General features: G+C 35.0%; 1 protein-coding gene across 2 annotated transcripts in view; it reads right to left on the bottom strand.

Moving 5' to 3' along the window:
- The window catches only part of LOC115217115 (vasodilator-stimulated phosphoprotein), a 200,659-nt gene that overhangs the window by 134,119 nt on the left and 45,270 nt on the right, over nt 1-21,270 (bottom strand). For both annotated transcript variants that reach the window (XM_029786714.2, XM_029786715.2), the window contains exon 2: nt 12,141-12,306. In XM_029786714.2, the coding sequence (XP_029642574.1) occupies nt 12,141-12,306 (166 nt within the window). The remainder of the gene's footprint in view (nt 1-12,140; nt 12,307-21,270) is intronic.

Genomic DNA, 21,270 nt, shown 5'->3' with positions numbered 1-21,270 from the left:
TGGTGTATTGCTGTGCAAGGTGACTATTTCAAAGGCGATGATATTAAAACTTAGGTAAATAAGTTATTTTTATTAAACATAACTAGTCCTGGAACCTTTTAATACCATCTCATATAGAGCAATTAGTGGTATCAACAATAATGCTCACACTCTACCTATGTCATGATAAAAACCTCAATATATGCACAACACCAAGCAAATACCGCAACAAAGGAGACAGTATTGCAGAAAACGACACAATATCTGGATTACAAAAAAAATCTATTACTCTCTTTTGTACACCCTTCCTAACTTACACTCTCTTGCAAATCCCAATACTGATCCAGACCCTCAACCACCAAAATGATTTACAAATCAAAAAATGAAAATATATGATAGTTTCAACAACAAAAACCACCAGGATGTATGGTTCTAATTACATCAATGTTTTCAACTATATTCCCTACTATTCGCTAAAAAATTTTCAACATTTTCAAGAAGCAACACAAAACCTGTTAGATTACCAACCTATGTGGTGTACAAAAAACTACCTGTCAGGTTACTAAGCCTATGTAGTATACAAAACACTTCTAGAAACTTTAATTTTTTAAATGGAGTAACTCAGAGACCTGTCTTCTTACCCTCACTATATGACCTTCTGACACCTCCACAAAATACTACACTCACATCCTCCTACCATTTTCCAGACACTGCTGCACAACTACATTTTTTCATTTGGTAATGCACACCATATACAAAAACTTAATTTTACCCATTTTCTGTTTGTAAATGTATGGTCATTGTTTGAGCTAAGTGATGTGTAATGAATCAAAATAATAACATTACATTTTTCTATGATAGTCATAATACATTAAATATTTATTATATTTTAAAAGTGTGCCTGTAAGATTGTATTACTTGAGGTTTCTTATTATCTTACTAATACATTGAAACAATTCAGAAGTAAAATGTAATACTGAAATGGTAAGATCAAAAGAATGAAATGTACTTAGTTTCTGCATATATACTTCTGAAAATCTTATTTATTTCAATAACCCCTTAATACAAGTAATAACACTGCAACAGTAATCATTTTGTTACGATATATATTGTTTAACCCTTTAGAATTTAATGCGATCCTATCCAATCCAAATATTCTACCTGTTTTATGTTCAAACCAGCCAGATATGACCACTTGCACCTACCTTACAATATTCTAAAAATAAACAATCATCCCATTGAGATCTCAAAGCTACAAGATAATGCAGGATTAATTCAAAATAATGTGAATAAATAAGCATTACATTTGACAGCATAATTTGAATGCTAAAGGGTTAAATTTTTCCAAGTTCATATTTTTCATAATATATTTTGCCTGGAACAACTTAGATCTTTGTGCTTTTCACTCCAATACATAGGTCTGAAAATTTGTGCAATAATTGTTCATATTTTATAAAAAATATTTTTGCTTAGAATTAATTCACTGATATGTTATTTTATCATTGATTTCAATAGAAATTTTAAACAGATATATATATTTTTTAATTTATGAAGTCATTAAATATTAAGTAAATAGTTTTTCTTAAGAGCAAAAAAATCAACAAGTGCAAAATGTGATTTAAGTTCACAACTGCAAGTTTCCAGGTTTAGTCCCACAGCATGATGCCTTGGGGAAGTGTCCTTTACTATAAATACAGAAGTGTTCCACATATTTAATATGGTGAGTTGAAAAAGTAACTGAGATTTATCCACACAACTAGTAGGGAAGGAAAAAGAAAACACTCACTCAGGGGATATCTAAACTCTATAAGCAGGCAACAGTGACAACTTGTATAAAAAACGGATTAACTAAAATTTAGGGTAACAGAGGAAAATGGTGCAGTATGGAAATAAATCTGGTCTATAAGTGTTCTACTTGGTTGACAAATTGTACACTCTACCTTGTCTGTGTACACACACACACATGCATATGTGCTATTTCCTTTCTGCCTTTTTTTTTCTCAACCCCTACAATGGCCTTAGCTTCTGAGACCTACCTATCTGCATGTTCCACCACTCAAAAATGCATCCTCTTTTATCATTCCTGCTGTATCCCAGTTCTTGGTTCCTACAATGATTACATTTCTAAAACCTTTAGAGCTGCTACTTCCCGGAATTTTTGCTACTCACATTTTCCCTGAATATCAACCAAAATGATCACACCAATCCAGGATGTCGGCATGTTGCGTAGACACTACTACTCCAGCTATCCTACAGAAAGAGATCATGGCTGAGAAAGAGATGCCAGAGAGGTGGGGAGAGTGTCAAATGCCATTAAAATGCCATTAAACAAACATGAGAGCTGCTTATAAGTTTTGTCTGTATTGAAATTTTATAAATATATCTTAAAACCAATATAAAAGTGGATCTCACAATACACACAGAACAAGGAAGAAAAAGAATTTGGTGTGGTTTAAGCTGAGACAAAAAAAATTCTCAAGTCAGTCTTCAGGTGGATTAGTTATAATGCTTGAAACAAAAGAACGAGTAATTAAAATCCACTAAATGTTATAGAGAGCACCAAAATATCTACACAGATAGATAGCTAAGCCTAGTAAATTAGAAGTGCAACCAGTATAATCTAAGATTATATTTGCAATCATACACATGCACACAAATACTTAAAAAGAAAGAAAAAAATTAAAATTGAATTGATCTAGTGAGTAGATTTTTTTTTACAGCATTTGAAGTCAAGTAGTAAAGAAAATTGACCAAATTTACATGAGAGAGAGAGAGAGTTATGTGTATCATCACAAATTTTAAAATATATAAAGTGCAGCTAAAAATCTCAGAGTTATTGTCTGGGAATTAGCTACACTTAATGTTAAGCAAGCAGAGTCCTGGTACAATCAGACTAAGAGCTAAAATACCTCAGATCTCCTCAGTATTGAGCAAGCTCCCAATGCAATAGATTACAACTACATTAGAGAACAATTGACATTTATTTAACCCTTTAGCATTCACATTAATCTATCAAAAGTAATGCTTATTTATTCACATCGCTTTGAATTAATCATACTTTTATCTTGTAGCTTTGAAAATCTGATGATGTTTTAATGTTTAGAATGACATTGTAGGGTAGGTGTGAGGGGTCCAATCAGGTCAGTTTGAACATAAAACAGGATATTTAGGCCTGATATGGTTGGTTTGAATGCTAAAGGGTTAAGAATTTAAAAAATCTAGATTTTATTGATGGGGAAAAACAGCACAATATTTTATTCAATAATCAATCACAAATAAATATAAAGAATATTTTAATGTGATGGGTATAATTTTAAAATACATTGAAACAGACTATCAAAGAATTTATAGCAAAGTAAAGGGACTAGGTACCCAAGTTAACAGATAAAATAGAGATCTGATAAGAATGTAAGTGTGCTAAATGAATACAGTATACTATGGTCCTATGTTTCCTAAGGGTAATGATTTGTTTGTCATTAGTTCAGAATTTTCATTCAAACTAACTTGAATTGTATAACATTAAAATGGTGATAGCAAACGTGTTGTAAATCCAATAAAATTTCATAAGATAGAAGGAAAAAAAAGAAACAAGTAAAAACAATAATGTAGCAGCATAGTTAATCAGCTAGATTAGATGGTACATAATTATGCAAGTTTCAATTACTAATGTTTGAAACATTTCAGTTAATGTTTGGCAGCATATAGGTGCAGGCATGACAATGAGGTTAAGAAGTTTCCTTCCTAACCACATGGAAGGTGTGTGTTTGAGTGTGTGTTTGTGTCTCCTTGTGTGACTGTTGTACATTGTGTCCATTTCCAACATTCTGTGAAAATGTATTTGGCCATAGGAAAATATTACCTTCCTTGGAAATAGGTGAGGGTTGGCAACAAGAAGGGCATAACATATACCTCAATAAACTCCATCCAACTATTGCAAGCAAGGAAAAGTGAACATTAAAACATTGGCCCATGGAGAAAAAAAACTATTTCAAATCACCAAGCTGAAATATAAGAAAACACTTGACGAACTAATACCCAACTCAGACTGATGCTAGTACTACCTATTAAAGACTACAGAAACCAGATTGAAATATCCCAAATGAGAGTGGTATATAGCATTCATTTAGTTAAACTGAAACAAACATTAAGAACACAATGATTGTAGCAAAGCTTGAACTTATGATCATATAATCAAAGGTTTACTACCCCTGTCCAACACACCTTTAAACTTTTAGCAATCAGATTACTTTGTTGAATGTAATGCTTATATATTCACACTGTTTTAAATTAATCATGCAATATCTTGTAAATTTGATAGAGACACTGTCAGGAAGTTGAGAATTAACCACAAGCACAGCAAAGAATTTGGTGTATAGGCAGGTGTTCATCAAGGCTCAGTCCTCAGTCTCCTTTTCATTATTGTCCTCCAGGCCATAACAGGAATTCAAGACCAGCAGCCCTTGAAAACTAACATTCTGACAATCTTGCCCTCTTAGCTGATTCCATATCAGAACTAGAAGAGAAATTCCAGGTGTGGAAGCAAAATCTGGTATCTAAAGGCCTTAAGGTTCACTTAGCAAAGACTAATGTCTTAGTAAGCAAGAAAACAGACAGGACCCTACCCGCTTCAGGTGGCCCTGTTCAATTTGTAGGAAAGGTGTAAACAGAAATTCCTTACGGTGTAGCTAGTGTAAGATATAGATACACAAGAGGTGCAGTGGATTAATAGGAAGGTTACCAGAGAAGGTAGTGTTTGTATGTGGAAGATGCACAGGATTCTTGAAACCTATAAAAACTCAGGAAATTGATTCTCTCAAATGTCTTGGTGGCCCATTAGAGGTAGTGGATAATTTGTTACCTAAGGGACCAAATTAATAGTGGGGGAGGATGCACAGAGAGTGTGATAGCTTGAATAAGAATAGGATGGAGGAAATTCAATGAGTTGTCACCTGTGGTTTCTCTCTTTGAGTGAAAAGAAGATTGCATGATGCATATACATGGACAGCAATTCTATATGGTAATGATATGTTGACTCTGAATGTAGAGGACATGTGTAGGTAAGAGCAGATTAGAGAGGAATGGCCTACAAGAAACCGGTACAGGTGCCACATAAACGCACCTGTGTTGTGCCACATAAACGCACCCAGCACACTCTGTAAAGTGGTTGGTGTTAGGAAGAGTATCCAGCCATACAAACCATGCCAAATCAGACTGGAGCCTGGCGCAGCTCCCCAGCATGCCAGCTCTGGTCAAACTGTCCAGCATGGACAACAGATGTTAAATGATGATCGTGATAGACATGTATACAAATTGTTAGAACAAATATTTTAGAGGTAAATGCACTTGATACCAATAACTCTGCTGTAGAAGTAGGTAAAAAATAGCTCACTAAAAAATATTAATCTTTCATTTTCACTGTTGCTACTTAGTCCAAGGCTAGCCTGGTAGACCTGTGATCAAAAGCTTTTTAACTATAATCACTACATCTGTATTTTCTTTTTCAGGTAGAAGACTATATCATTAAATGTATTCCTTTTTTTTTTTTAGACAGTAGAGTGTAATGCAAGGGAATTTTTTTTTTGCTATTTCTAGAAGATCTCTTTTTTGCTTCAAATAAATTTCAAATACACATTCAGGTAATAAATTTAGTCATATATTGGATGGACAGAAGAACTATGTTAGATTGATGAGTAATTACTGATACAAAGAATGCTAAACAAGACATAGAGGTAAGCTAGTTAAAAATTTGATATGAGGTGGAACAGACTTCTTGGATAAAATGAGACATAAATGAAGAACAGATGTGTAGCTAATCTCCTTATTTTAAATTAAGAAGCAGCAGTTCCTATAGACTTTACAGAACCTCATACACTAAGAAATAAATATATAGCTGAGTGATATTAGAGCAGTAAATGTTTAGTTGCAATTATTGAAGATTAATAGACAGGTTACATGAGGAGGGAAGTCATTTTGAGGAGATGCAGGGTAAAATACAAAGGATCTTAGTGTTGAGACAATGAAGGAGAGGTGGTTAAGTACCAGGCAAAATAGGCAGGTACAGTCATTGGATTTAAGCTGAAGTAGTATGGAGTTTAAGGGATGCATTGGACAAGATACACTGTATTTGCATAAAAAAGAAAAAATGATAAGTCATAGCTGGAATGTCTTTCATCAAAGGTTTTCTTCAATTAGGGTTCACCTAAAGCTAAACAACAAACAGCATCTGCAAGTAGCTCATTCTCATATTTTCTTTCTGTAGATGTGTACATTCCAGTCTGACAAAAATAATTATGGAATAGTATTTTGCTGTTCGTTTGCTGATGTTAAGGATATTTGTTTATTACCAATGTGTTTTTCTTTTCTCTGTAGTGAGAGAGAGGGAGAGAATGTGGATACTTGCCGCTGGACAATTTTTGCCAGCTACTGAAGATATATTTTTGTTTTTTTTTAACATCATCACCATCATCGTTGTTGCTTAACATCTGTTTTCCATGCCGCATGGTTTGGACAGTTCGACTGAGGGCTGGCAAGCCAGAAGGCTGCACCAGGCTTCATTCTGATTTGGCAAAGTTTCTACAGCTGGATGCTCTTCCTAACACCAACCGCTCTGTGAGTGTAGAGAGTGCTTTTTATGTGCCACCAGCACAAGGTCCAGTCAGATGGTACTGGCATCAACCATGCTTGAATGGTGCTTTTTACGTGCCACTGGCACAGGAGACAGTCAGGCGATACTGGCAACAACCACACTTTACGTGCCACCAGTATGGGTGCCAATCAAGCAGTACTGTCATCACCCACAACAATGACTTCACTTGACTCAACAGGTCTTTGCAAGCACAGTTATATTGCCCAATGATTGACAAGTACTCTTAAATGGGCCAATTATGCTGCACTGGCATAGGCCACAGTTACAGTCTCACTTGGCTTGCTGGATCTTCTCAAGCACAGCATATTTCCAAAGGTCTCGGCCACTTGTCATTGCCTCAGTGAGGCCTTATGTTTGAAGGTCATGCTTCACCACCTCATCCCAGGTCTTCCTGGCTCTACCTCTTCCACAGGTTCCCTCTACTGCTAGGGTGTGATACTTTTTCACACAGCTGTCCTCATTTATATGCAACACTTGACCATACCAGCGCAGTCGTCTCTCTTGCACACGACATCTGATGCTTATGTCCAACTTTTCTCTTAGGGTGCTTACACTGTCGTGTATGCACACTGACATTACACATTCAGCAGAGTATACTAGCTTCATTCCTTGCAAGCTTACGCATATCCTCAGCAGTCACAGCCCATAGTTCACTGCCAAGTACCATGGCTGTTCGCACACGTGTCATACAGTCTACCTTTTACTCAGAGCGAGAGGCTATTCTTATTCTAGCAGCTACACTCTCAGAGCATCCACCCCTGCTACTGGCTTGGTCACCTACTTTTAGTTTTCCCCCTGGCATGTGATGGAAACTGTTTTCTGCACATTTTCAGTGTTTATTGCCCCTGAGCATTTGGCACACACAAAAAATATCTTCCCAGTTACCCTCCTTCGATATTGCTGCGTCTCTTATGTGTTCACAGCTTACACTGGATACATCTTATGGAGTTTCTATCTACACATTTTCTACAGATTGAGCAGGGCCACCTACCAGAAGGGATTTGTGATTTGTCTACCTTCCTACTTATTAAGACTTTGGTTTTTGCTAGAATGACTCTAAGGCCATTTGATTCTAGACCTTGCTTCAATACCTGAAACTTCTTCTCTAGTTCTAATAGTGACCCAGCTATTAGAGCACGGTCATCAGTATACAGAAGCTCCCAGGGGCATCCTGTCTTGAATTCCTCTGTTATTGCTTGGAGGACTATGATGAATAAGAGGAGGTTGAGGACTGATCCTTGGTGGACCCCTACCTGGAATTATTTACTACACTTGTTGCCAACCCTCACCTTACTGACAGCATCCCTGCACATGGCTTGTACAGCTCTCACTAACCACTCATCTTTCCCTAGTTTCTGCAGTAACCATTAGATAAGGTATCGGGGGACTATGTCAAAGGCCTTCTCCATGTCAATGAAAGCCAGATACAGATGTTTATCTTTACTACCCACAAGGGGCTAAACACAGAGAGGACAAACAAGGACAAACGAATTAAATCGATTACATCGACCCCAGTGCGTAACTGGTACTTAATTTATCGACCCCAAAAGGATGAAAGGCAAAGTCGACCTTGGCGGAATTTGAACCCAGAATGTAATGGCAGACGAAATACGGCTACGCATTTCGCCTGGCGTGCTAACGTTTCTGCCAGCTTGCCGCCTTTTTGTAAAGACAGACGATATACCTATTTCTTTACTACCCACAAGGGGCTAAACACAGAGGGCACAAACAAGGACAGACAAACGGATTAAGTCGATTACATTGACCCCAGTGCGTAACTGGTACTTAATTTATCGACCCCGAAAGGATGAAAGGCAAAGTCGACCTCGACGGAATTTGAACTCAGAACGTAATGGCAGATGAAATACAGCTATGCATTTTGTCTTACCAGAAATATAGCATCAGTGGTGCTTTTCCTTGGCACAAACCCAAATTGCACTTTGTCTAGACTGACTCTCTCCCTAATTAATTGGGCTATGACCCTCTCTGTGACTTTCATTACCTGATCCAACAACCTGATACCTCTGTAATTATTCATATCTAATGCAGCACCTTTACTTTTGCAGCAGTTGACTATGATGTTACTACACCAGTCATTGGGTATGACTCCTTCATGTATCACCTGACTGACTATATGAGTGACCAGACTATAACTGACACTGCCAGATATTTTAAGCATCTCTGTGGTGATCCCTAATGGGTCAGGGGCTTTCCCTGTCTTTATATCCTTAATTGCTTTATCTACCAAGGTACTGTCAATTCGGATAGCTGGTCCCTCTGTTGGGTCGACATTTGGCAGACTCTCTTTCTCCCATTCATTCTCTTCATTTAGCAACCTTTCATAGTGGCATCTCCAAGTCTCTCTCTTTGCAGGCTCATTAAATGCAAGTGAGCCATTATCCATGTGGACACATTTCTCTCCTATCAGATCATGATTCTCTCTTACACACTGTTTTGCAATACTAAACACTTCAAGTCTTTGGTCCTCACGATGCAGAACATTGGCAAATTTTTTCTTATCTGCTTCCCCTCTGGCTAAGTAAACCCGTCTCCTAGCTTCCCTTCTGGCAATCTGAGACAATTCTCTGTTACCACCATTCTTCCAGTCCTTCTATGCCTGTTTCTTTTCCCTAACAGCTCTGTCAACTACATTGTTCCACCACCATGTTACCTTGGGTCGAGAGGGGACCTTGCACCATCCACAGATCTGGTCAGTAGCCCTCAACAGGTTGTCCTGTAGGAACTTCTAATTGTCTTCCACATCATGTGATATTATATCCCCCTCTATTTTGTTAAAAGGTTTGAGTAATACATCTCTAAATCTCTGTCCATTCACAGGATCCTTAAGCTTACAGACCCTTCTTCTCCATGATGGTCATCTTCTGGGCGTCCATTTAGCCCTGATCCTAAAGTCATTAACTACTAATCTATGTTGTGGGGAACATTCTTCACCTGGAAGGTTCTGGCATTTATAAGTATCCATTTCCTGGTGAGTATGTAATCAATTTGACTAGTGTGTCCACTAGATCAGTAGGTGAATAGGTGACTGGCAGGTTTCCTGAAGTTAGTATTACATCAGTTCAAGGAGCTATTTTGAAACCAATACTGCAGTTTATCAAGCTTTCATTGAGATATATATATATATACACTTTGAGTATGATACAAAGATTGCTATTTTGAAATAATACTTCTTTCCTTGTAATGTGTGTGTGTGTGTGCGCATGTAGATAAGTATGTGTATCTCAGAATTGATGCATCATACCCCTACATATTATAAGACTCGATGAAAAGACTTAGTGTCAAAAAGGGTATCTGGTCATAAAACACTGTCCTCACAAAAATCCCATCAAGAAAAATGATGGTGATGATGATACATATATAAATATGTATACAAGGTCAAACACCACCATCTGGATAACTGCTAGGAAGGTGGGAAGTCTCCTACTAAATAAATTACGCTGTAAACTGGTTGGGATTTGGAAGAGCATCCAGCTGTAAAAACCTTGCCAAAACTGACCTTGCTTGGTGGATGATTGGTGTTCAGAAGGGTATCCAGCCAAAACAGACACATAAGTGCAGGCTTCTGCTTGGCTGGCTCCTGTCAAACCGTCTCACCCATGCCAGCATGGAAGGTGGACGTTAAATGATGATGTGTATTTAATGTGTTGGTGTACACTCAAATATGGAAGTAGCATCATTACAGAAACTGTTTTGGGAGAGAAATTTTGGGCTATGAACAATGTTAAAAGTCTGTAGGATATGTGATACTACATTGTTATGCTTCAACAGCTATAGGCACTATATTAAATCTGTCATTCATAGCCTACTAAGAACTATTATTCTTATATTAGAACAGCAAATAATGAATTTTCTTATGTGTGCAAAGCTTGGTCAAATTGGAATGAATTAAATAGTGATGGTCAAACATGGAAAGACCTGCTTTAGGAAAGAAATTCTCCTTGCAGACAATATGTGTGAAAACATACCGTGCTGGGCTATGAATGACATCATCAGATTGTAGAGTGCCTCTAATTAAAAAATATAAAATATTGTAACAAAATACTATTCGCTAACAGCTAAAGCATTAAACAATAATAATACTAAAAAAAAAAAAATCAAGCAGGTTTACAACAGTATTCCTGATATTTGTGTGCTGCAGAACATCATTACTCCTTTTATGAACATTACATAATGATTAATCTTTTCGAAAGAAGCAAGACTTGCTAATTTGAGCAAACCATCAAGGAAAGCATATTACAAGGAAATGAGTGAAAATAGGAATGATGAAGTACATAATGCCTGCTAAAGAAGGAACAAAGTAGAAACACCCATAATTAGAACAATTCTTATGAATAAAGATAATATTATCCTCTTCATATAAAATTGTTCTTTTTTGTTTTATTTTGCTCTTTGTCTTTGACTAGACTGAGCTAAACTACACTACACTTTACTGACGTGTTTAAGGAGTGTTTTAATAGATATGGATTCATATGTGCTGAAAATAAGTGTACAATGATACTTAATGGGTTTGCTTCGTCTGATATTTCAGTTCTGTTATAATTGGCATCTATTAGTTTGCTCAGGCACCAGAAATGTAGCTATCCTTAGCAGAAATAAATTGCTGTTGCCAAGAGATAGAAACCTATGATGAGGAAATACAGGTTCATTTCAAGTTTGTAATTGAACCTTCAATTCGATAATTGACACCAGATGCATGTAAATAATTTCACTGCAGTAAAATATCCCCACTTACTTAATCCATCACTGAGCAAGGAATCTTTTAGCATCCATCCCTACCTCTCACTTTAGTGGCACTTTACTTTGCTGGCACCAGATGTTTAGATCTTTAAATTTAGACTTTACCTAGAAGCAGATATTTCTTTAGATTCAGCAGGTCAAAAGGGATGTTTTGTGGCTAAAACAAAAATAAATATGATCAAAGTAATGAGTTAACCCTTTCGTTACCAACCCGGCTGAAACCGGCTCTGGCTCTGAGTACAAATGTCTTGTTTTCATAAGTTTTGAATTAAAATCTTCCACCAAAACTTAGTCACAATTTATGTTCCTAACACTAGCTTAATGATAACTAAGTTATTTTACTAAATTCTGAGTTGTATTTAAAGTAATTGAAAGAAACACAGAACATCTCAAAATAAATACAGTAACAAAAGGGTTAAACTTCTATCTGAGCGAAGTAATTCTGCAAATTCCTCTTCCCTGAGTTAGCTAGAAAAGGGACTTGGCATTTTGTGAAAGTTATCTGCAATATGCATAAGGTTATTCAAGCAAAAAAATTGCCCAGAGTGCCATTGACAATAAAAGAAAAAAAAGAGATGCAAAGTTTATGAACAAGAAAATTAATGGTACCTATTGTATTAATCTTCTAAAAAAAATGAAGGTTAACATCTATGGGGTTTTACCTCAAAAGTAAACATCACTCAAAATATCACACAGCTAGTCATCTGGCTCCTTTTCTCAGAAACAGTTAATCATATAAGACCAATTTCCAACTTACCTCATGATCTGGCACTTTCCTTGCAACTACACGGAAAGTGTTGTTGGATGTATGATGGAAGATTTGAACTTTGGAAAGGCCCTGCGATTTCCCTTTAGGGATCCATTTCTTATTGGGCTCATCATAGGTCATCACCGAGGCTCGAGCAGTCACAATTGGTACTTCACTACAAGAACAATTATGAACAACCAATTATACACAAACAAGTACACTGAAAAAAGTAACAAGCATATTCAGGTACAATTGCAGATATAACTAAAAATAGCAACACCACCACACTGTTCTGCTAGCATCCACAATGAAATAATAGGCTAATTTATACAAAGTTTTGAGTTTGTTTGCTTTATACCATTTTTTTTTACTTATTATCACCCACCCTCTTTCACAATAAAAGAACAAAAAGGACAGGATTTGCCTCACATACGAGTTGAGAATTGTTTCAATTTTATTACCACGGCAAGGTAGCAATATGTATTTCATATATAAAATCACAAATATACATACTTCTACATACATAATTGGAAACTAAATTCATGTGTCATTACCCACTCAGACAATAAAGTAACATTTATTTCCCAGTGTTTTTCTTAAATTTGTGTAAATCAAAATTAAGCAACAACTATAAAATATAAAAATACTGCAGATAGATATAAATAGTATGTGTTCTTTTTGCCTATTGGTCAACCAATACATAAGCTGCTACTTATTATTCACATGCTGTTTAGACCTAAGTGAGTTTTGATCAAGCAGACATATAATGAATGACATTCTAATGGTTAGCCATCCTATGAAGTATTTTGGTGCAAGTGCATCCAAGATTATATCATCCAATGCATTTCTTTTTTTACATATGGTACACTGTAATGTAAGGAAAATGGCAAGCTGAGCAACTATGTAAGAGGTTTCCTCATTGGTTTGTTAGATGGTCAAATGACACTGTGATACTGCTATATGCTCAGTGTATTCTTTAAGCTAGTTATTGCACAACAGCAACATTGATTCTTTCTGTTTTACCATGTGCACCTTTGCTCTCTTCATAGCATGTTTTACTTTGTCATTCTCCCTTTCACTAACTTTCTCAAACCCTCCTAGTTTCTCTACATGCTGTTTTTCTTTTAAGCAAAACAAAAATGAAATTGAACTTAATACAAATGTAGAATTATGTACCATGTGTCACACATCATATATATGCAAGCAAGCCTTTTAGTCAGTGCTTTGAACTAAGCAGATGGAAACAAAATGAAAGAAACTTCAGGGTTTTCCATCACTAACATAAGAGAATTCAAACTCAAACAATGGACATTATTCTTAATATCTCATAATGTTACTTAACTAAAAGTAAATATTAGAACTATTTTGCAATTGAACTTTTAGTGACTGAGTTGAAATCTTGCTGCATAACTTTTCAACACAGGCTTAAAATAAATTCCTTCTTTTTGAAGAGAAACATTTGAAAAGTATTGAAGATTTATGGCAATACATTTCTATAAGACTATTTACTCCTTTAAACACATACCTACAAAGATGTATGTGTTCTGTATCTATATATATATCAGATATCCAAAACACACATTTTCTCACAGTAAAGTGGTAACTTGAAATTTATATCAAGATTCTCCTAACATGAATGATAGTTCAGTAACCTCAGGTGAAAATTTAAATTGTATATTGTTTAGATACTATTTTCATTTGTTCATTTATTTTACAGCAATTTTTCTATGCTGCCACAGGATGAAGTGATATATTTTCTGCTGGATGCTCTTCCTATTGTCAGCCCTTAGTTCAAGTAAAGGACTTTCTGTATTCCACTTAACTTTGAAAGTGCAGAGACAGGATATAATATTCACTGGTAATGTAAAGATGATATATCTAGCTTGAGCAGTATCATGTAAAAGAATGGAAATGGCAACTTCATGCATTTATGAACACACAACAGGCTTCCACACAGTTTCTACTAGCCAATATCACACTCACAGGATATTGTTGGCCTAAAGCTCTAGAACACCAAACTTGAAACTATGTGGTTTGAAAGTAAACTTAACTATACAGTCATTTCTTTTTCCATAATTTATTTTCTTTAAAAATCGTCTACAATGTCATTTAAATGAAGTCTTAATACATACATAATAGCAACAATTAACTCAAATTTAATACTCCTCTACAAGGCTATTTGATCATAAAATTCTGGTTGTTCAAGCATGTATTATATTACATACAATATTCAGGAAGTATTTGAAGAATTAAAAACATAGTTTTTGATGAAATGTTGATGTTTAACAACACATAACTATTTTGTTATCTTAAGTACAACTAAGAATCAAAATATTTTTACAAATATTAAAAAAGAAAACAAATTCAGTAAAATACTTTTGATCTGAAATGTTTAAAATAACTGATTTTCCATATGTGATGTGTTTTTGTTGACAGAATGGTTTCCAAATCTTAATTGGAATATATGTCAAGGCTGAAAAAAAGAGAAGCAAGAAGGTAAATGGTCGTTTATCTCAATGCCATAAAAGGTTTTTGTATAAACGCCAGGGAAGGGGGTTGAATATATAAAATAAGCAAAATTAACCCTTATATGCCTTCCCTCTTGCAAAATCATCTATATATGTAAAGATGAGAATGTGTGTCTGTCTGTCTGTGTGAATCCCTAAAACTCGTGAACTACACAACTGATTTCGTTCAAATTTTACACAAGCCTTACTTAGGGTCCATGTAGTGTTATAGGCCAAAAAATTTTGAAACTTCTTGCCTAATGTGAGTCCAGAGCAATCTCTTATGCCTTCCACTATTTCAGTATTACGTGTCAAAAGTGAAACAATAACACTTCTCTATTGTAATGTCAGATATCAGGGCGTCCCATAAGTTCTGTCCGAATTTTGAATAAAGAAAACAAGTAATCAAATGTTATATTTAATTGAAATTTAATCATCAATGTACTTTCCCTGATTATCTATAACTTCCTTCAATCTATTTACAAGCTTTTTAATCCTATCAATGTAAAACTCTTTTGGTTTCAAAGTGAAGAACTCTGAAATGTCAGTTTTGACCTCCTCCTGTCCCCCAAATGATTCTGTAAACTACGAAACAAATGGTAGTCTGAAGAAGCAAGGTTGGGAGAAAAAAGGGTGGATGAGGAATTTTTTCACAACAAAGATCTTCGATCTTCTGTGATGTGATCTTTGCAGTGTGGGTTTGCACATTGTCCTTATGAAACATCACTCCTTTCCGATTCCCTAAAGTGGGTCTTTTTTCTTCAAAGCTTGGTTCAAACGCTCTAATTGCTGACAGTAGACTTGAGCATTGATTGTTGCATTAGGTGGTAACAATTCAAAGTGAATTACACCTTTGTAATCCCACCAGATAGAGAGAAGGAACTTTTTCCCATGAAGTTCCCTTCTTGGTTGTAGTTGAGCTTTTTCACTTTTACCAAGCCACTGTTTATGACGTTTAACATTTCAATAGAAGATCCATTTTTTGTTACTAGTCACAAGTCTATCCAAAAAGGGTGAAATGAGTTCGCGAGAATGGAAAGAACAGATGTCAACTTGGAATTTGCAGTTGCTTTCAGACAATGAGGCACCCATTTTCCAAGTTTAGGAACCTTTCCAAGTTGTTGAAGATGACGAACAGTTGTATGGTTTGAACTAAACTTTACTGCCAATTCTTCAACTGATAATGCAAGATTTTCTTCAAGTAATGCATCAGGGAGCTTATCAAAACTCAACTGGATGTCCTGTTCAATCTTCATCTCCAAGGCTGAAACTCCACTTCTGAATTTTGCAAACCATCTTCTGCAAGTTCTTTCATTCAAGCATTCTTTCCAATAAACTGAGTGTATGTTTCAAGTCGCTTTGGCTGAAGTTTCCTTTTTTGTACACATAAAGCATTATGTATCAAATGCTCTTTGGATATTTCAATATTAGAAATGGTTTTAATCAAAGAAATTTTAATTCTATTATTCTATAAAATAATATTTAATTAGTTTAAATGTACACAAATGCATGAAAATAATTTTAAATTCCATTTGACATTCTAAAATACTATTGAATTCCATTAAATTTTTAAAAAGGTAAAATCAGACAGAACTTATGGGATGACCTGATACTTTCACTTTAATAGTTTAACTATTATCTCACATATATACATACATATATATATATATATATATATATATATATTATATATATATATATACACACACACCACACACATAGGTGGCGGTATGGTAAGAAACTTGGTTCCAAAACACATGGTCCTGGGTTCAGTTCCATTGTGTGGTGACTTGGCATGTGTCTTCTGCTATAGCCTCAGACCAACCAAAAGAAATGAATCGTGTATATATATATATATATATATATAATATATATATATATATACATATATAATTATATATATATATATGTGTGTGTGTGTGTGTGTGTGTGTGTGTGTATGTGTATGTGTCTTTGTCTGTGTTTCTCTCTCATCACTGCTTGACAACTGCTGTTCATTTATTTACATCCCCATAACTTACTGGTTTGACAAAAAGAAACTGATAGAATAAGTACCAGGCTTATCAAAATAGAATAAAGCACTGGGCAGTGTCTCATATTTTTGTTTGCCCACTCAATTGTATCTATCAATCTATCTTTTTGTGTATACATGTATATATATATAATACACACACACACATATACATGTATGTATATGTGCATATTCATATCTATTATATAAAAGTCAATGTCTTTATGCATGTTACTTATACATTTGAAAGCTACTGCACCAATCCTAATGAAATTTGAAACACAAAATCCAAGCCTAGGGAGAAGGGTAATGCTGTATGTTTCATGGACCAAAATTACTGAATGATATTTGGAACTTAGATTCAATGCATAAAGGTGGCTTAAAGGAGGCAGACCCCCACCCCCCATGAAAATTCATAAATTTTCGATGTTGATGAAATTTCAACCATGGGTAATTGACACACATCAAGAAGTATTCCCAAAGTTTCAACTTCTCATGACAATTCTTAAGTCCCAAATTTTAGTCATTTTTATGATCCAAAACTAGGTCAAAAGTACTGAATGGAAATTTAGAAATTATATTCTATGCATAAGGGCAGATGTAATGCGGATATCTTTGGAAGTGAGGGGCCATAAATGAGGCCATAACCCCCATGAAAACTCATATAGTTTTGCTGTTGATGAAATTTTACCATAGATGTTAGACACAAATGAAGTAATATTTCTAAAATTTCAACTTCTTAGAAGTTACAAAAACCCCTTAATGGGAACTTAACACCCACAATTTAGTCATTTTTTCTAAGCAAAGACGAATACAATTGTACTCTTGGAAGCTGTAGGGTTACCCGAGCATAAAAGATGAGTGTTATTTGTCATTCAATGATACAACAGTGTAAGACTTTGCTTTGAGATATACTTAGATTGTGATTTCTGCAATGCGGTGCATAAATTGTCAAGTAAAGGACAGGCATCTTTGCTTCCACTGATTCAGTTGCAAAGTGTTGAGTAAAGATATTTGGTTGCAGACTTTCTTTGAGTCTTTTTATTACCACTGGGTTACAGATAGTCCCCAGATGGTAACACTGATTTCAAGGCCTTCCTAGATAAGTGACTGGTTATTCAAAGACATTTATAGATTTCAAATTTATTGTTTAATTACCTATCAGCATAGTGATCAAAGAAATTTGAACAATAGATATAAGACCCAAGTTAAAAAGATTCCCAACAATTCAACTTCTCTGGTTGACATTAAGACCCCTGCCCCCAATAGGGGCCTCAACTCCCATATTTTAGAGCTTCATTTTTCAGGGGCAAAAACCTTTCAATACATTCCGTAAGATTTGAATTTTGGAATCTGGGCATAAAGATGAGTAGTATGTCTCATGATTAGAAATTTTGTTAGGGTGTGTAAAGAGAGAAAGAACCCTCATTAAAATTCTTCATCCGCAATTTTGATGAAATTCAAATCATAAGTATTCCAGTTCATTACAGAAAATATAAAAGAAAAATCTAATTCCTTAATTTGATGTGATACAAGCAACGCCAGGTATCTCTGCTAGTATATACCTAATTTTCTTTATAGATTAATAAAAATAAAAAATACAGCTTAGAATTCATAAAAGATATCTGAAAAATTATACTAGAAAGAGAGTGATGAAAATAAATTGGCAATGAAATTTAATAATGAAATGAAAAACAACTCAATGAAGAATCCTTTGTTATTGTTGCAGTAACCAAGAAAACAAGTGATTAGATTGTTTTTAATAATCAAAGCAGTAAGAGGTAATCAGGTGCATATTTGGCAGGTCTTTGTGAGGTTATCAGAAAATACACAGCCTAAACAGTTAGCCATACAGCAACTATCATATTTTAAATAAATCAAGCAAGCTTTCTCTACTCAGCTTATTGAGGTAATATGAGGGAAGGTTAAGACTCACCCACACAAGGGAGCTGTTATTAACTCCAGTATAGAGGAATGAGATATATGCAAGTTCCAAAACCAAAGGCCACAATGGGGAAGTTTTGATCAATGTGTAAACCAAAATATTAACTTTGTTAATATTGCAGTATATCAATGAATAATTCAACAACTGCAGTTAAATACCATTTTATCTTAAATGCCAACTTGCAGAAAATAGAATACAAATAACTTTTTAGCAAGCATCTGATATTTTATTAAGAAAGTGCTCAAAAATGATCTTCTGACAACATCACCTAATCATTTATTCTAAAACACAAAACTAAAAGATTCTAATACACACAAAAGTACATCAGAAATTTTCAAATATACAAAATAATAAAGTGTCTAACAGAATGCGGCATTCTAATGAGACAACTACAAAAATACTACTCTCCAAAATAGAAACATCTTAACTGACCATATAGAATGGCAAGTATAAGGAAAGTAGGGAGAAGGCATGAAATTTGTGAATCATGCATGCCAGTTAAAAGTAGTCCTAATCAGTAATGAACTCAGACAGGAAATTAATGCACAGCAAAGTGTTTACTAACATTATATTCCTATTGCTTTTTTTCTTTTCTTTCGAGTTCTTGAAGCCACATCTAAAGTTCAAGACTGAAGGTGTGTGTCAAAAAAGAATAGGCATTAAAATCATTGGTGAATGTACTATAAATCATTGCTAAGGTGATGAGCTGGCAGAACTGTTACTGTGACAGGTAAAATGCTTAGTGGCATTTCATGTCTTTACAACTTGAGTTTAAATTCTGTCAAGGTTCACTTTGCCTTTCAACCTTTTGAGGTAAATAAAGTAAGTACCAATCAAATACTAGAGGGTGGGTGGGAAAGGATCGATAAGATCTCCCTCCCCAAACTGCTGGCCTTGTGCCAAAATTTGAAATCAATATAAATTGTTGCTGCATGTTGGTGTGTAAGTTAGAAATGGAGGGTACCCAGAGTTGAAATAAAGACCTGAGATGAACTAGTTAGATCAGATCACTGAATATTGTTGTAGGCTAAGAAACATAAAACAGCAACAAATGAAGTTGCTGAATTGCAGGTACATCCAACCCAACCTAACATGGAAAAGTTGGATGATAAAGCATTGATAATGACTAAGCTAAATATTTACAAACAAAAAATAGTGAGAATCCTTGGTTTATATTTTCTATACCAATAAGAGTTGAACAGGACAACAAATCTGCATAGCTGTGCATCAATTCCGATAAAGGTCTGCTCAAAATACCATACTTCTACTTTCAGTCAGCCATGGTGCACTTCTTCCACAAGTCCTATTAACCCTTTCAGACTTGGGCCCCTATATCTAACTTTACCATCCGCCTGGGCTCATGAGCAAAATATAAATAGTTGCATATACAGCTCAAGAGTAATGACTGCAGGAAAACTAATAGATAGTATTATAAAAAAAATTCAGGAGAATAACAATAATAGGCCTATCTCTCAATTATCGTATTTGTTCACCCAAATCCTTACTTTTCTTATGACTGTCACCAGTTTGATTATCCAAATCCTTCACGCTGCCAGGGTAAGTGTAAACTCTTTGCCTGAAGAATAAATATCATCAATAATTTCCTCAACTGTAAAAAGTTAAGGCCTTGCTCATTTACAAAATGAAGTGCTGGGTTCATCACACGCTTCTTCATCACCAAAAACATTTTATTTTATTTTTTGTATTAAAAACGAAAGTAAACTACAGTTATGGAGGACACCATCAACAATGAGTTATAAATACACTTGACTACAAGGCTGCAATGTGATCAATTGTCTAATTTTAATATTTTATCTTCTTTTTCTGTGTTGTTCACTACTGCTTTACCAGGAATACGGCAGAGATGATGTTCAAGCTATTCCTGCTATAGTGGGGAAACTGGCATGACAGGGTTAATCACTAACTCCCAGTACTTTTTCATTTAGCTTACACTGCCATTTGCACTACATTAACCGATGTAGTCCTCTCTTTTGCACACATGATAAATCTTTGTTGAATGTCTTAAATTCACCTTCCAACATCTTTTCTAAGTTACATTTAAGCACTCATATTCATGACCATGCTTAACAGCCATACAACATATCATTAGACTTCTACCATGCCATAGTCTAAGCTTCATAAAGACAGTAAACCTTTCATTCATACAAAGTGTTCTTGAAACACCTTCCAATCTAGCCCTAACTTAAGATCCACCTGATTATAGTAAAACTAGTCTACAACTCATAAGAAATCATTTGAAGAACCCATGGACTTCAGGTTAATGCATTCCTTTCTAGTATATTAGAGATTCCACTTTATTCTGTTTGACACCTACATCTGTCAGAGTAATGCAAATGGCTGAATTTCTTAAAACTTACAAAATGTCTAAGCAACTGCTTTCTCAGTTGGTTGCCTTTCCCACTATTAACCAATAAAACAGATATCCATATGTAAAAAATAACAATCTCAGTTTGATTATTGTTATTATTAAAGCAGCAACCTGGCAGAATCATTAGTATGCTGGGCAAAATGCTTAGTGGCATTTCTTCTGGCTTTATGTTCCAAGTTCAAATGTTGCCAAGGTCAGCCTTGCCTTTCATCTTCTCAGGGTCAATAAAATCTGTACCCGTTGAAAACTGAAGTCAATGTAACTGACTTCCACACCCATCAAAATTG

The sequence above is a fragment of the Octopus sinensis genome, linkage group LG11 (assembly GCF_006345805.1).
Source record: "Octopus sinensis linkage group LG11, ASM634580v1, whole genome shotgun sequence".
NCBI lineage: Eukaryota > Metazoa > Mollusca > Cephalopoda > Octopoda > Octopodidae > Octopus > Octopus sinensis.
The sequence above is the reverse complement of the archived record's forward strand: the minus strand, read 5'-3'. Positions and strand labels throughout refer to the sequence as shown.